Source organism: Lactuca serriola, chromosome 7 (genome assembly GCF_051521515.1).
Source record: "Lactuca serriola cultivar US96UC23 chromosome 7, Lser_US96UC23_V15, whole genome shotgun sequence".
Taxonomy (NCBI): Eukaryota; Viridiplantae; Streptophyta; class Magnoliopsida; order Asterales; family Asteraceae; genus Lactuca; species Lactuca serriola.
In genome coordinates this window covers 22,584,775-22,601,442 of record NC_136414.1, presented here as the reverse complement: position 1 = coordinate 22,601,442, position 16,668 = coordinate 22,584,775, and the positions used below count along the sequence as shown (strand labels likewise).

The 16,668-nt window shown below is 35.0% G+C and overlaps 2 protein-coding genes across 2 annotated transcripts; both read right to left on the bottom strand.

The window, feature by feature from the left end:
* Positions 1–8,315: 8,315 nt before the first annotated feature.
* LOC145062459 (cytochrome P450 716B1-like) lies at positions 8,316–11,071 on the bottom strand. Its single transcript, XM_079010062.1, has 4 exons — positions 10,559–11,071; positions 9,283–9,730; positions 8,904–9,091; positions 8,316–8,805 (listed from the first exon to the last, which is right to left on the bottom strand). Exons 1-4 carry the CDS (start codon positions 11,054–11,056, stop codon positions 8,500–8,502), a joined length of 1,440 nt encoding a protein of 479 aa, XP_078866188.1. The 5' UTR covers positions 11,057–11,071; the 3' UTR covers positions 8,316–8,499.
* A 1,327-nt stretch (positions 11,072–12,398) lies between these two features.
* LOC145064882 (cytochrome P450 716B1-like) lies at positions 12,399–14,538 on the bottom strand. The gene is made up of 4 exons (XM_079012249.1): positions 13,976–14,538; positions 13,374–13,821; positions 12,931–13,118; positions 12,399–12,838 (listed from the first exon to the last, which is right to left on the bottom strand). Exons 1-4 carry the CDS (start codon positions 14,480–14,482, stop codon positions 12,518–12,520), a joined length of 1,464 nt encoding a protein of 487 aa, XP_078868375.1. The 5' UTR covers positions 14,483–14,538; the 3' UTR covers positions 12,399–12,517.
* Between the last annotated feature and the right edge of the window lie 2,130 nt (positions 14,539–16,668).

Below are 16,668 nucleotides of genomic sequence, written 5' to 3'. Positions count from 1 at the left end.
TTTTGAATCACCCAAAACATCTGGAAATTCAATAAATAAATATTTGGAAAACAAACATGACAACTAAAGGTCTGTGTTCGGTTATGGTATCATGAAATGGGATGAACACCGCAGGAATCAGCAAGGTAATGGAATGAATTATTCATATGTTCTTGTTTTACAAAAAGTAGACACTGTTTAATATAAAAAATAAACCTGCCATTGCTTAATTAAAGAACAGATGAATAAGGATGTTATACAGAACAAATGAATCCATGTTATAAAGAATATATGAATCGATGTTATAAAGAACAGATGGATTGATTTTTATTTGTAAAATTAAGAAAGATCAAGATGTTGTACCTGAGTGAGGTGACAAAGGGAGTGCATGCAGAGTCGGAGATATTGTGTCCGTGTGTCGCTGATGAAGGGGGAGGAAAGGACCGAAGTCGGAGATACTGTGCCCTTGATTTTTGACTGCTCCCATTCGATCATTCATTATTCCTAATTTGTTGAAGAAGACGTGTCCCCTATTTGTGCATTTAGAGTTGTGGATATGATGATTTTAAATAAGTCAAACAATAGTAGACGTGATTTAAGGGATATACCAAATATATAAGAATTTATTTTTAGTTTATAAAAACAAAATGACTCATCTACCCTTTTTTTTTTACATTAATGGTTTATTTTTTTTCTTGAATTCTCATTGGTGCATACATGCACATAATACATGCACACAATACCAAATATATGCTCTTATTCTGCTAGAATACACTTTCATTCTTGTAGATACGAATTCATTGTGAAAGAATTGACATTAATGACGAATTTAATTAGTTTCCATAAAAAATAATTATAAATATGGATATCATTTAATATACATATAATTTTTACAAAATTCTTATTGGTGCATTCTAGCACATATTAGATGTGAGAAACATTTGAACCTACCTACCTACCTCTCTCTCTCTCTCTCTCTCTATATATATATATATATATATATATATATATATATATATATATTAATTTATTTATTTTCGTGGTATTATTGGGAAATTAGGAACATACAATCATCTAGAGAAAAAAATCAATTATAAAACTAAAGACATCTATTATTTGAAATCTTATCATTTTTGTGTATATCTTTACAGTGACATGTGCTTAGGCAAGTAAGATATCGTTTGGCTGTGCTTTTGTTTAGGAATTTTATATATGATTTTTAAATGTGTCATACTATAATTGTAATCTAGAAAGGTTAACTTTGTTTGGAAACTGTTATCTTTTCATAAAAGGAAAACTGGTTTACAGAATTTTATCATCTCTAGTTGTTATTGTAAACTTGATTTTAATATTTATACAATTTTCAAGATCCATTAATGACAAAATCATACATTAGTATATTAAGATTGATTCTCGAAACTCATTTTTATTGCAAATGGCTTCTATTTATGCTTTAAGATTCCACCTTGACGAATTTTAACATCTTTTTGCTTTTTGTTCAAAATTTGCATGGATGGGACCCGCCAATCTTTACATTAGACAATACTGGATTGGAAATTTGCTTAGGTCTGACCTGGAATTGAAATTCAATATGATTCTATTCTGGTGTTTGGTATGCACATAAATTCGTTTTACGTAAACCAAGGAGATAAAACTCAAGCTTAATCAGGATGGACTTGGAATGAAAGAGTAAGTATAAAGATAGACTAAAAATAAGAAATAACAACATATTGTTGTCTTTTTGGTATTATGGCATCATATTTTTCATTTCTTTTCATTTCAACATTATACCTTCGATTTATATGTTATACATAGCAATGTAATTTCATTTTTATTACTCAAAATAGCAATGTATTATTATTTCTTTATTCAAAATACTGTTTGTGGGCCATGCATAAGGGCGTTTTTTTCCAGCTCGTCCTGGGCATTTGAATCCTCTGGATCGGCTCTGGTGAGGGGCGTAATCTGTAAATTTTGAATTAGGCAATGACCATTTTTATAATTTTTTAAAATATATAGACCGGTCTTGTGTAAAAAATATACACATATAACTTTCTTGTAAACTATATGTAAAATTTTTATAAAGTATTTTCTACATAGGGACCAAAAATACCAACATATGAAAATCTTTAACACATGGACCTTTTTTGTAAAAAAAATACACATGGACCTTTTCTGTAAATTACAAGGACTGACTTTGCACTATATTTCTATGTAGAGACCAAACCTCACTTTTCTTTATTATATAGGGGAATTTATGTAATTTTTTAAACTTATGCACCATTCCTATACATATAATTCTTCACATGGACTTATTCTACATTACAAAGTTCATTCTTCACGGCAGAAACGTTCGGGGGCGGAGGACGTCATATTCAGTATCATAACAATTCATAGTAAGGAAAGTACACACCACCATATATATATATATATATATATATATATATATATATATATATATATATATATATATAAAGGTTTCAAAATGTTTACATAATTGTATTAGTTACATGTTCAAAAGATAAATACATAAACATCTTTCAAAAGAAGTAATTAACATCGGAGCGTTAATCCCCAAAAGTTGGTTTCCAAACCTGCTTAGCGGTTCCCTGAGAATACAAGTTATTTCAAAGAAAAAGTGTCAACAATTAAGTTGGTGAGTTCATAAGCGGTTTTGAGAAAATGTATGTCATTCCAAAGTTCGTGCGTTTTCCAAGAAAATCTCTTATTTTCTTATAAAAGTATGAAATGCATATGAATGTTCGTGGTGTGAATTGTAAATAGTTGCACCAGGAAAATCTCTTATTTTCCTATTAGTTGATTGTTTTAGATACAGGAAAATCCCTTATTTTCCTAAAGTAACAGGTAGTCTCTAATGTCCAAGACCGAAAATCGCAAGCAACTAACATGTTTAAAGGTTGAGGCATAGTTTTATATAATAAAGCTATAAGAAGATCGCACTTGTTAGATGAAGGATAGTTTTAATAGCTACTCATTCATAAAATCATAATACCATAATAATTGTCTATCTGGTGAGTTTTTTAACCATACTAAACATAATATGTCTGTGGCGACGGTCTTCAGGTGTCGAAACGTTTATGACAAACTGTCACCCAAAGGACTATAGCTAACAGTCAGGGCGCGAGATCATGACTTCCCGTATAGATCTATACACATTTGACACGCTCTCCTAACGGGAGACTCTGGTTATAATAGATAGGACTTTAGGTAGTACATTTTAACAAAAAGGTAGCATTGAAGATGCAATCGTCTCACGGATTCTCAACTAAGTCTGTATTAAAGTAATAGTTTTGTATACAATGTTTATCCTCTTTCACAATGTTTGACAAAGCATAAATCATAAGTTCTTTGAATGCATAAAATGGTTTAACAAGGATGGCTATCCTGAATACTATGCATTTTGTATAAATCTAGTGCATGCAAAGTATAACAAGAGCTTTCACGTTTTCACTCAGGATTAACCGGGTGTTTACTTGTATTCTCCCCCAAAATGTATTAAAAGTACATTATAAAGTTTTTGAAGGTGTATAAAAGGGGTATGAACCCACTTGATTAAAGTGGTTGTTTTGAAGTAGTCGAGAGAAGAATCGAGTAGAACTTCGACTAGAGAAAGTTGAAATATCGGGATCCTCGGGGATCTCGGGAGTATGGAACTTCCTTCGGAACTCGAGTATGCAAAATCGGGGCTTCGGGAAGGCTTAACGAGGTAATCACGCAAAGTAACATCACTTAGAAGGAAGGAAATGAGCACCAAACCCGACACCTTTAAGCTTCTATTTATAGGGGCTAATTTGGGGTCTCACGTCGTGAGGCTTAGTCAGCATGATCCTCTTCGATGAATTGACGTGGCTGACACACTGGAACCCATCAATCACGAGCTCACGTCGTGAGGCTGAGTCAGCCTCGGATTTTGTGTCCCGAACTTGTAAAATCCGTAACTTTTGCGTACGAGCTCCGATTTCGACGTTCTTTATATGCACGCGTAGGTGTGAAAAGGCTCTACAACTCTCGTTTAGACTCCGTCGGCTAATTTTGACTTTATTTTTATTATATTATTTTTAACAGGCCGGGCCTGGAAAAGTCCGTTTAAATCCCATAACTCTTTCATCTGCTGTCCATTTTCGTCATACTTTTTACTGTTGTACTCCTATTGTCGGGGTCTTCAACTTTTGTTTAGGTTGTGTCGGCTAAAGACCGCTCGATCTCTATTTCGAGTTTTTAGCTGTCTACTGTTAGGTCAGAAACTTCGAAAAATCATAACTTCCTCATACGAAGTCAGATTGGAGCGTTCTTTTTGTGTATGTTCATGGTTTTGGGATATCTATGACTTTCATTTAGACACCTAAGGTTGAAAAGTATCATATTGGAATTTCTCGTTTTATGCTTAACAACGCTTTACCGGTAGCGTTACGAATCTTTGATTGGTCATAACTCGTTCGTTATAACTCGGATTTTAGCGTTCTTTATATTTTTGGAAACCTTATCACGATATCTACCACATAGTGTACCCAAACAGCGCTTTTTGAACATTTCATTTTTGATAATATTCTTATTACTTTACAAAGAGGTTACAAGACTCAACTTTTAGTCATTACATTGACCTGAAATAATGGGTTGTTACACAAGGAGGAAAACCCGACGAGTGGCCTTAGAGCTGCAATCATGACCCTTAGGAACTCGACGAGTCACTCCGGTGACTCGGCAAGTGGACGAGTATCTCAAGGAACTCGACGAGTAGTCGAGGATACTCGGCGAGTCAAGGTCAACACGGACTGTTGACCTTGACTGTTGACTTTGACTTTGACCAGGGGTTGACTAGTTGACTTATGGGGTACCTTGAAAGGTTGGGAACTTACGGGTGTGGTTATATTATGATAATAGGTGGCGGAGTTTGTGGCAGTGATCCGAGATTTTAAGTTCATCTACCAAGTCGACATTTGTAAGGTGAGTTATCCTCACTATACTAAGGGGTCTACGGCACCAAGGCCGGCCCTTTTGGATATGTTATCCTAGCAGTGTTAGATGTTGAGTATGAGTTAGCATTACATGCTAGTGGTTATGCCAGTTAGGTAGGACGGTAGGACTACCTGTGTTGTTATATGTTATCCGCATGCTCAGTAGTTATGTCATTATATGTTGATATGTTATGTGGGGTGGGTTGAGGTGAGACTGCTTTGTGCGGTAATCCAACAAACCCGGAAGCATTCCAGTTACGGGCTAAGAGAGACTCGTACTGTGGGCTCGATAGCAAGCCAGATGTGAGCTGTGGTCCGGAAGCAATCCAGTCTCATACTGTGGGCCCAGGGGGTAATCCAGTCTGTAAAGTTGTGGACCCATTACAGGCTGTTCAGTTAGTATGTTGCTGACATGGTTACGTGGATTGTATGTGTATTGGTATTTTGGGGGAGACTCACTGAGCTTTCGAGCTTACAGTTTCAGTTTATTGTTTCAGGTACATCATGGGATCGTGGCAAGGCAAACACGTGATCGTACCGCTCATCGTTTTGATGATTTTGTTTCTGGGATACTCTGATATAGGAAACATGTTTTGTAATAACTATTGAATTTGGAAAGTATTTTAAAAGTTAAAAATTGGCTTGGTTTTTTTTTGGGTGTTACACCCTGTCTTACCTAAAAAGACTATTATTTAAATAGGGAAAAATGGTGAGGTAGGTAAGGTAAGGTGAGTAAGGTTGGGGTGTGTTTATTTAAATAAATTAAAAAATCAAGGGAAAATAGTCTTTTTAGGTAAGATAGGGACCAAGCGTGTAACAAAAACAAACAGTAGAGACCTTTTGAGTTAAAAAAATAAGTTAGAGACCAAATACGCAAATTACCTAAACCATAGGGACCATTCGTGTAGTTTACTCTAATAATAAGTTTCTTATAACATATTTAAAGTTCAAAATGTCTAACCCGGATTCATAGGTGATACGACTTTATACTCTATGTAGCTACCATAATCTTAAAGTCTTACTTAGAGTTCACAATGTCACAAAAAAATTAATGGATTATTAATGATATTTGTTGAGAACGATATATCGGAAAGTATTGATTATAAAGAGTTTGTGAGCAACTTTATTTTCAATAATGTTAGGATATCCTGGATATTCATGTAACTCTATATTATATATTGTATTATTATTCATTTATTTTTATTGTTTTTATAACATTTATTCAATTATTGTAGTATTAATAAATTTTGCTTATATAAAAAATAAGACAAAATTGCAAAAATGGTCCATATGGTTGTCAAAATTATGTGGTTTTGGTCCAAAAAAGTTTGTTGGTGCATTGTTGGTCCAATTTTGAATACCTTGTGTGATTTTTGTCTCTATGGTTGACATTTTTTGTGGGTTTGGCCCATTCTCAACTTAAAATAATGAATTTGCCCTTAGATAAATCTTTTTTAATTTCTTTTTATTTATTTTAATTAAAAATCCAAAAATAATCATACCCACCCCACCCCTCAGCCTTCTAACCACCACCCCTTACGACTTACTCTTAGAGAAATCTATCCCATCTCTCTCCCTCTCTCCCCCCTCCCCCTCTCTTTCTCTCTCCCGGACCACCACCATCATAGGACTACCATTGTCGCTGCCGAACACAACCACTTGCCGGATATTAGCACATGTCAGACACCACCACTTATCATGGAAGAAAAGCTTAGCGCGACCATCAGAAAAATGGGATCTACCATAGAAAGCTGAAAAAACAGGATTTGTCACGGTAGAAACCCCACCAGCATCATCACCTACCCAAACCTCCTTCATCGGCGTTTGCCCATCATCTTTCAGCGATGAGGATTTTTGACTGCCACCACCACCTTTTCATCGTTTTTTAGATTTCCTAGCATTGCCACCCTTTTGATTTTCTAAAACCCTAACGCGACCACGTTTCTCATATGAATGAGGGTTTTGGTTCAAGCTCTGGTTAGGGTTTTCCATAGGGATGGTGATGGTTCCTGATGATGATATCATCAGAGATTGCTAAAACCCTAGCGACGTTATTCTTCCAGTGGAGATTGTTGAAGCTGCAGATAGAAGTAAAGACAACGATGGAGAACGGCTAGGGTTTATGTTCATCTGATTTAGATATACGACGACGGTTGTCCGGTGGCGTTTGGGAAAGAAGTCGATAACTCTGGCGTGCAGGGTGGCGGACAGACATACATTTTTAGATGGGGGTTGGGGTTTTGATTCCATTAACCTTGAAGAAGAGAGGTTGAGATAGGTGTTGTAGAGGAGAGAGGATGGTGGGATGGGGTTAAATTTTAAAATTATCTTTAAAATATTTAAGTATTGTAAGAATTAAAAAAAATTGAAAAAATTAATTATAAGGGTATAAAAGTAATTTCAAGTGTATAGGGACCAAATCACTAAAAATATCCAAAATTGGACCACTAATATATCATCAAACATTTTTAGACCAAACCCATATAATTTTGACAACCACAGGGACCATTTTTGCAATTTTGATATAAAACAATATATATTTAGGAACTTATTTTTATTTTTCGTAGTGGGATCTCAAAATCCAAAGGACGCCCTTGGACACACCCTCCCTTCAATTCTTCCACCCATCACAATGAATATTATTTTAAAAAAACTAAATGTTCAAGAAATGTCATGCCTGTTCACAATCACTGTACAAGTTCATCAAGAATACCCAAAAGAGAGCTCATTTGCAACATCCTGCCACTATCGGGTAAGAAGGATTTGTGTAAATATTCAATTTCAAGAAACTCAAAATCATAAGCATTAGATTCTTCAAAATCCATCCCAATATAAAAAACACCAAATAATTATTCATTCCATGAATCAAACCTCAAGTACTCATATATCTCATCATAATCCTAAACAATGTTCTAAAAAGCATGTCATGACGGCGCCAAGGTGCAGAAGTGACTCGGCCGCCACAAAAACACCCTTGATGTCATTTTTAGGTGTGATGCATGCTATGGCTTGTCTAGGTGTGCAATGACACAAGTTTTTTTCAAAGTTTTTTTTTTGTTTTTTTGAATTGGTATGGAGCCGTTCAATTTTTTTCTGTTATAATGTATTGATATAATATTTCTTAAACCTTAATATTTTTATAAAAATCTATAATTATATGAGTCATTTATTTTTTTATGTTACAGTTTTTATTTAGAATATAAAATAACTTAATAAATTCGCAATATATTTTTAAAGCAAAATATGACATGGTCTTAATACTTGATTACTTGTTTACATGCTTTTCATATTAGTGTCTTAGGGACACATTTTGTCATTTTACATCTTCAACATTTTTTATATTTGTGATTTTTAATAATTGTAATGCTATATTTTCTACATTGAAATATCAACAAATGAGTTCATGGACTCGCAAATATCGCAAGTTTTGATGGAAGAACATTTTGAGGTATATATGACTATATATGGTTTTGGACAAATGCATTTTGTCTTGGGAAGCTATTAGCCCAAATCTTGCCTACGATGATGCTTTGGATGACATAAATTATGCTTTTGTGGGTTTGATCCGCACGAACAATCCTTGATCGAATTCTGGCATTGGGTTTCTCTTAAATGATTCGTCTTTCTTGACAAGTTCCCAACTGAACCTTGTCACCAAGCGATGCGTCATAGCTAAAATTTCCATTTTTGCAAGTTCAATACCAGGACACATCCTTGGCCCTGCTCCAAACGGCACAAAACTGAAAGGTGGTGGTTGTGGTGCATGCTTCTCAAAACGCTTTGGATCAAACATGGTCGGGTCTTGGAAAATGCCATTGTTCATGTGTGTCATGGATTGAGATATCAACACCTGAAAAAGAACTCATCCAAGATCAGATAAGGGTTTATGTTACTATGATATTTTGTATCTAAGTCCTTATTAATTGGTTACTCATTGATGTGACATACTTGCCATCCTTTAGGAATTATAAATCCTCCGTACTCAATATCTTGCATAGTTCGTCGGAAGTTCAAATTCACGGGAGGGTTTATCCTCAACATCTCGGATGCAACTCTCCACGTGTACTTCATCTTTGTAAGATCTTCCCATGTCAAAGCTTCCCCATGTGCTTTATTCTTGGCAATCTCTTCTTGTTCTACAAATTCAATCATATGAATAAATTACAATCTCTTCTTTGTGTCTATTGGTGTTTAATTAGATCTTCGATCCATAACATATATGATTGTAATTAAGTAGTTAATGCATGCATGGTTCTATGACAAAAATACATGCATTATAACATACTTTTGCAATGATAACAATAGAAAGGAAGATAAGATGCGTTACCATGAACTAAAGTTGAGTAAATAGATTCGTTGTTAGCCAAAAGTCTAACTAAAAACGTAAGGAGGGCTGAGGTTGTATCGTATCCTGCAGCCATCACGAGGATGATGTTGTCAGTGATCTCCTCATCAGATGTCGTTGTTGAGCCATCCTCATTACGCATGCAAAGCAACTCAGTGATGAGATCTTTATGGTGATTAGATTGTTGTTTTTGTTCTTCAAGTGCTTCCCTTTTCTCACGTATAAGATCTAGAATTATTGGTACTAGTTTCCTTCTTGCTAAAATCCCACGATTGAATTGAGTGAAAGGCAAATTGATTGGAATTGCTAGCACACCTTCGATCATGTGTTTGAAATGTGGTAGGATCTTATCTCTTTTAAGCCCTCTTTCGATCCCAAAGAGAAGTGAGCAAATTACATTGAAGGTTAAGGTCTTTATCAGGGGTTGCACCTATAACGTTGTACAGACAAACATTAATCTTAATCTTGTACACTCGTAACATTGAAATGTGAAGTGAAATCAAAACTTAGGGAGTTGTATGCTCCTAAACTCGTTTTCTAAAGACAATTCTTATCAATGTCCTCTAATCAAAATTGTCATTCAAATTTTGAATCTTTTGCAATATTTATAATCACCACGAAATCCTAATTAACACAACTAACAATCAATATGTTACTAGTATTTCAGAAACGTTATCAATTGAAAAATGTAAAAAGCTAGTTTCATGGGATTCATAAATCATAATTTAATAAAGGGAAAATGACTTAAAAGCCCAACGAAGTTTTCAAACCATTCAAAAAACCTCAATCATGTTTTGTCTGTTCAAAAAAAACCAACGAACTTAACATTTTGTCTAAAAAGTCCAACAAAGTTCCAAACCGTTCAAAAAATCATAATTTTTTTTGTTTAAGTTCGTTAGGTTTTTTTTGAACAGTCAAAACATGATTGAAGTTTTTTAAACGTTTTGGAAACTTCGTTGGCCTAACAAGTCATTTTTCCGATATGGTAATAAGCCACGTCATCTGTTTCTTTTATTTGACTTTCATGAAAGTGTAACTTAGTTGGGCTTTTTACACAAAATGTTAAGTTTGTTGGGTTTTTTTGAACAGACAAAACATGATTGGGATTTTTTGAACGGTTTGAAAACTTCGTTGGGCTTTTAAGTCATTTTCCCTTTAATAAAAACCAATATTTTTTAATATGGGGTTTAAGTAAATTAACACTAGAATAAAATCATATTTTGAATCTGGCATTTAGGAAGAAGTAAATATAATGTACCTGAACCTCATGTTTACCATGCCAATGTGTTTGAAGGTGGTGCTGGATTTCTTCATCTACTTTTGCAACATATTGCTTCAACACTTCAAGCTTCAAAAACGAAGTAAGAGCCACTCTTACTCGTTTATGATCATTCCCGGTTAACTCGCTTAAATTTTTCGAACCGATGATTCGACTCATTGATGGTGGTTGTGTGTTGGTGAGTATGTTCCCATCAAAAGTGTAGACGAACTTATTTGCAGCTGGACCATGTAAAACAACTGTCGGGTATCCAAACAGACTGGCTTTCCAAATAGGCCCGTGTTTGGTTATTCCTTCTTGAAACCATTTATCGACCTTATCAGCTTTCATTGACTTCAAAAGGTCGAGGCTTTGCCCTATCACGGGTAGTCCCAAAGAACCGGGCGGGAGTCGGTCTGGATTTTCCTTACCTCGAAAAAGAACAAAAATGGAAAATAAAAATAATAACAATGGTATTATAAAAATCTCTAATTCCATTGTTACAGCAGAAGCTCGTTTGAGAAATTTCTCTGTGTTTGTGTGTGTATATGTATATAGATGAACTCATGTTATTCAAATGTGATTGTCCTTTCCTGTGTTTGGCATCAATGAAAAAAGATTCTTAGGAATGAGTTAATTTTTTTTAATATATAAAGGCATATTTAAGACATTACAATTTTAAATGCATGTTAATTAGAATGACGATCGAAATAGATTGACTTTTTGGGTTTTTTTTTTTTTTTTTTTTTTTTTTTTTTTGGGCTTACCAAATAGTCAAATAAAGGAGAGGAGGTGTATATGCTTTCTAAGGTGTCGGAGTCAACGGATATCCGTATTGGGCCTCGACAAAGACCAAAATGGTGGTGTATATGCTTTCTATGGAACAGAGAAATCTCATGGGGTTCCCGGCTGGGATTTTTTTCAAGATTTGCTTGAAGGGGAGAAAGCAATAGTTGGGTGACGATTCAAAGTCTTTTTTCAAGGTGTATTCTCAATCAAGATCAAGGAGAGGAATACATTTTATAATCCAATCGAATCAGTATTGAGGGTGCTGTCTTTTTGTTGTTCTGGGAAATCTTCATATTCAAATTTAGGTATCAATGGCTCAAATTAGTTTTCTTTTGTTCAATTGTCTTTGTTCGGGTGATTTGAAATGAAAATGGGGTCCCTAGCTCTACAAAGAAATATTCTTTGAGGCAGAGTCTTGAAATAACGCTCACAAGGTGTTCCATAAAAGTCTTCATTGAGGTTACATTGTTCATAAATCTTAAGGTTCAAGAACATAGGCGTTGATGCGTTTTCTGAAGTGGGTGTGTAATGGAAGTTGTTTGGTGAAAGGCAGCATCAATCTTGATTGGTTTTTATCGCATAAAAAATTGTTTCTCAAATGATTATTGAGAAGTTTACCCGGAAGAATAGTTCTAGTCTATGACGAATCAAGATGTAGACATTTTTAAAACAACAAGGTGTATGGCTTCCAATTGTTAGAGAGAGGCATGCAAGTGTAGATGAGGCGAAGTTTAAACAACAAGAAGAAAAGGCACACTCTGCGATTTTGTTATCGCTTTCGGACGAGGTTTTATGTGATATTGCCAATGAGGAGAGTGCATTAGTTTTTTTGTTTTTGGCAAATGATCGAGTCATTGTATATGAACAAATCTTTATCAATAAGCTCTTGTTAAAGCAATGGTTGTTTTCATCAAGAACGAAAAATGGTCGGTCTTGATCTAGCATTTGGTATTAGAGCATTGGGGAGGAGGTTTTTTTTAATCTTTATCAATAAGCTTTTAATGCCATTTTCTACATTAAAAGATTATCAAATGAGTTCATGGACGCGCAAATATCGCAAGATTTGATGGAATAAGAACATTTTGAGGCCATGTAAGACTATATGTGGTTTTTGACATATCCATTTAATCTTAGTAACATATTACACCAAATCTTCCCTACAATGATCCTTTAGATGACATAAATGTTGCTTTTTATGGGTGTGATCCTAACGAACAATCCTTGATCGAATTCTGGCATTGGATTTCTCTTGAACGATTCATCTTTCTTAATAAGCTCCCAAGTAAACTGTGTCACCAATCGATGCATCATGACTAAAGTTTCCATTTTTGCAAGCTCAATACCAGGACACATTCTTGGCCCTCCACCAAAAGGCACAAAACTGAAAGGTGGTGGTTGTGGTGTATGCTTCTCAAAACGTGTTGGATCAAACATGGTCGGGTTTTCAAAAATGTCATTGTTCATGTGTGTCATTGACGAAGACAACACCACCTGAAAAAACACACAAAATTAAATAAGCATTTATGCTATACTATGATATTTTGTATATAAGTCGTTATTGGTTAATCATCTATGTGACATACTTGCCATCCTTTAGGAATTATAAATCCTCCATACTCAATATCTTGTGTAGCTCGCCGGAAGCTTAAAATCACTGGAGAGTTTATCCTCAACATCTCGGATGCAACTCTCCATGTGTACTTCATCTTGGTTAGGTCTTCCCATGTCAAAGCTTCCCCTGGTGCTTTACTCTTGGCAATTTCTTCTTGCTCTATAATTTCAATTATGTAAACTCCATTTATTAAACAAATTACAATGTATGTAATGGGGATGTTTTGTCTATTGGTCGTCAGGACATTGATGCATACACAATATGCTTATAAGTTAGGGTAAATGTCACGAGTGTCCAACTAGCATTGCTTATATGTAGTTAATTAATGCATGAATGAATTTACGCAAAAATGCATGCATCTTAAAATATTTTTGAAAAGACTACTATATAAACGGAGATAATTAGATGTTTTACCACGAACTATAGTTGAGTAGATGGATTCGTTGTTAGCCAAAAGTCTAACCAAAAATGTAAGGAGGATTGAGGTTGTATCATATCCTGCAATCATCACGAGGATGATGTTGTCAATGATCTCCTCATCAGACATCGTTGTTGAGCCACCATCATTACGAATACTAAGCAACGAAGTGATGAGATCTTTATGAGGATTAGCTTCTTGTTGTTGTTCTTCAAGTGCTTCCCTTTTCTCACGTATAAGATCTATCAACATAGGTACTAGGTTCTTTCTTGCTAAAATCCCACGATTGAATTGAGTGAATGGCAAATTGATTGGGATTGCTAGTATACCTTCGATCATGTCTTGGAAATGTGGTAGGAGTTTATCTCTTCTAGGCCCTCTTTCGATCCCAAATAGAAGTGAGCAAATTACATTGAAGGTTAAGGTCTTTATCAGCGGTTGCACCTACAACGTTTTAGAAACAAATAATGTTAATCATCTACCTTTTGTTAGATTGAAATCCAAAGTGAAAAATGAATATTATTTAAGAGACGTTTATGAATATTATTTGGAACTAATATGTATCGAAATCTGGACTAGAGAGGATTATATTATCTACCTGAATCTCATGGTTACCATGCCAATGCATTTGAAGGTGATGTTGGATTTCTTCATCTACTTTCATAACATATTGTTTCAACACTTCTAGCTTTAGAAACAACGCAACGGCTGCCCTGACTCGTTTATGATCATGGCCAGCCAACTCGAATAAATTTTTTGAACCCATGATTCTACTAATTGATGGTGGTTGTGAGTTGGTGAGTATGTTTCCATCACAAGTGTAGATGAATTTATTTGCAGCTGGACCATGTAAAACAACTGTCGGGTATCCAAAAAGACTGGCTTTCCAAATAGGCCCGTGTTTGGTTATTCCTTCTTGAAACCATTTATCGACCTTATCGGCTTTCAAGGCCTTCAAAAGGTCGAGGCTTTGCCCTATTACCGGTAATCCCAAAGAACCGGGTGGAAGTCGATCTGGATATTTCTTACCTCGAAAAAGAAGAAAAATAGAAAATAGAAATAAGAGCAACAATAATAAGAACGTTATGAAAATCTTTAGTTCCATTGCTAGATAGTAGAAACTTAGGTTGGTTTGAGAGAGTCCTTTTTGTGTATGTATTATATATAAGTTTAGATGTGATTGTCCTTTTCTGTGTTTGGCATCAATGAAAGAGATTCTTTGGACCATAAAAAATTGAGTTAATTTTATTTTTGAGCCATATATGTTTTATTGTTAATTTATTAACACCTAAGAAATGTTTACATGTTAAGACGATGATGCATGAATTAGGTTGACTTGTTATTGTTTTTTCATTTTTTTATTATCTAGTTAATCAATGTATTACTCCTGATTATAAAATGTTTATTGTTAAAATGATAATTTAATTCTTCTAACATAATTATTTAAAAAATTGTGAACATCTAAATACATTGTGGATGACTCTAATTCGCCGACTTTTTATGTTTTTGTTTAAGTGTCTGATTGACAGAAATAAGTTAGTTTATTGGAACTTAGCATTTGGTCGGATTACAAAAAAATAATGTATCTTACGTAATTTATATAATAGTTTATAAATTAGCTTTTTGATAAGTTTGATTGAGATAGCTTAAAGATAGCTTATTGATAAGTTGATTTTCAAACATCTAAAACCATTGTTTGATTCATTAATTGCATGTGTATAAATATGTATAAACACCTTAATGTATTAACATAGTAATATTATTGCGATAATAATAATATATTTGTTTACAGTTAATAATGGCATTAATATGATGTTCTCAAGATAAGTTATTTTTACCACAACATAAAATATTTAATGGCATAGGCAAGGTTAATTTACTACAATGAAAATACACAATAAAAATATTGATGTCATAGACAAAGTGAAGCTACTACAATCCAAACCCATGTCGTCTTCCAAGGTTTGGACATTGTTTTATTTGCTTGTCCGTCGTCTTTGGTTTCATTGATACCATATACAGGTGTGTCGTGAATAATCATTATGAGCATAAGTTAATAGCAATTTAAAATTAGGATAAGTAATCATTAAATTGAAAACTAGTGGTTAATTTATATATGAGTATGATTGTAACTTCCAAAACAGATGTTTAGTTTATTATCTTTGTATATGTGAAAGCCGATTACAAGACTGGTTCTCGACAAGACAAAACGGATGTTTAGTTTATTATCCAAAGCATTGTTCAAACTGTGTAATCGTTCGGGTGTGTTTCTCTAGCTTCTTGATAGGCTGGATAGCAGATTTCCAGTGAATTGTTGAAAAACATGTTTTTGGTAAACTTTGAATATTGAGTAAATTACATGGATGATCCTTTAGCTTTACAGTTTTTCCTTAATATAGTCCCTATAAATTTTTTTTCCCTGAGATAGTCCCTACGGATCAAACCTTGCACACAAAAGGTCCTTATGACTAACTTTGTTAAAATATCCTGTTAAGTAAGTGAAAAGACGAAAATGCACTTTATTTTTATTCTTTTATATTTCTTATAATATGATTAATTTGAAATAAAAAAATGGGCCTCTCTCTCTCTCTCTCTCTCGTTATATCACTCCTTCTCTCTACCCTCATCTCTCTCCCCTTCCCGTTTTTCTTCACCACTGGCCAAGGAAGAGGCTGTCAGCCACCGGAAGTGCCCCTTCCTTCCTCTTTTTGTCGCATTCCTGCTCCACAAACACCCCATACAACTGCTGTTGTCCCCCTCGATCTCCGTAGCCCTGCCGAAAGGCTTGGTCGCCGGAAAAACGAACCAGAAGAAAAAGGAGGTTGTTGCCTCTGAACTGCCCCCCTCAACCTCCTTCTCCAGTCGAGTAGCATCACCCCCAAACACCCAATGTTTCTGTTCTAATCGATCCCTGCCTCCCCTTTTCCTTGTGTTCTATTGTCGATCAAAGAAAGAAGAACCGATGAGGGAGCTGTCGGAGCAGCCCCTCACCAACACCGTCGTCAATTCAAAGACCACCAGCTGCCACCTATCCCTCTTCCTACTCTGATCGACAGAACCACGAGTGACCATTCCATCCATTTTCTCGGCGGCTCCTTGACCCTTCGATCTAGCTGCTTCCTTTTCCCCTCGAATGGTGGTCGTCGATGACGAGAAAAGAACCACAAAGTGTCGTCGGAGGTCGGCTTCTCATTCTCGCGATCTGCTTGACCGTCGGAGCCTCTCGATCGCCACTTTCCATTCTTGTTTCTTTTTCTGCTTCTCGATCAAACAATAAATAGGGAACATTTC

Bases quoted from the DNA above. Each gene is read 5' to 3' on its own strand.
- LOC145062459 (XM_079010062.1), bottom strand. From the start codon at position 11,056: ATGGAATTAGAGATTTTTATAATACCATTGTTATTATTTTTATTTTCC. The intron at 9,092-9,282 runs GTAACGCATCTT...TTGAATTTGTAG, and splicing joins TTACTCAACTTTAGTTCATG to AACAAGAAGAGATTGCCAAG. The intron at 8,806-8,903 runs GTATGTCACATC...GTTCTTTTTCAG, and splicing joins TAATTCCTAAAGGATGGCAA to GTGTTGATATCTCAATCCAT.
- LOC145064882 (XM_079012249.1), bottom strand. From the start codon at position 14,482: ATGGAACTAAAGATTTTCATAACGTTCTTATTATTGTTGCTCTTATTT. The intron at 13,822-13,975 runs GTAGATAATATA...AAAACGTTGTAG, and splicing joins ATGGTAACCATGAGATTCAG to GTGCAACCGCTGATAAAGAC. The intron at 12,839-12,930 runs GTATGTCACATA...GTGTTTTTTCAG, and splicing joins TAATTCCTAAAGGATGGCAA to GTGGTGTTGTCTTCGTCAAT.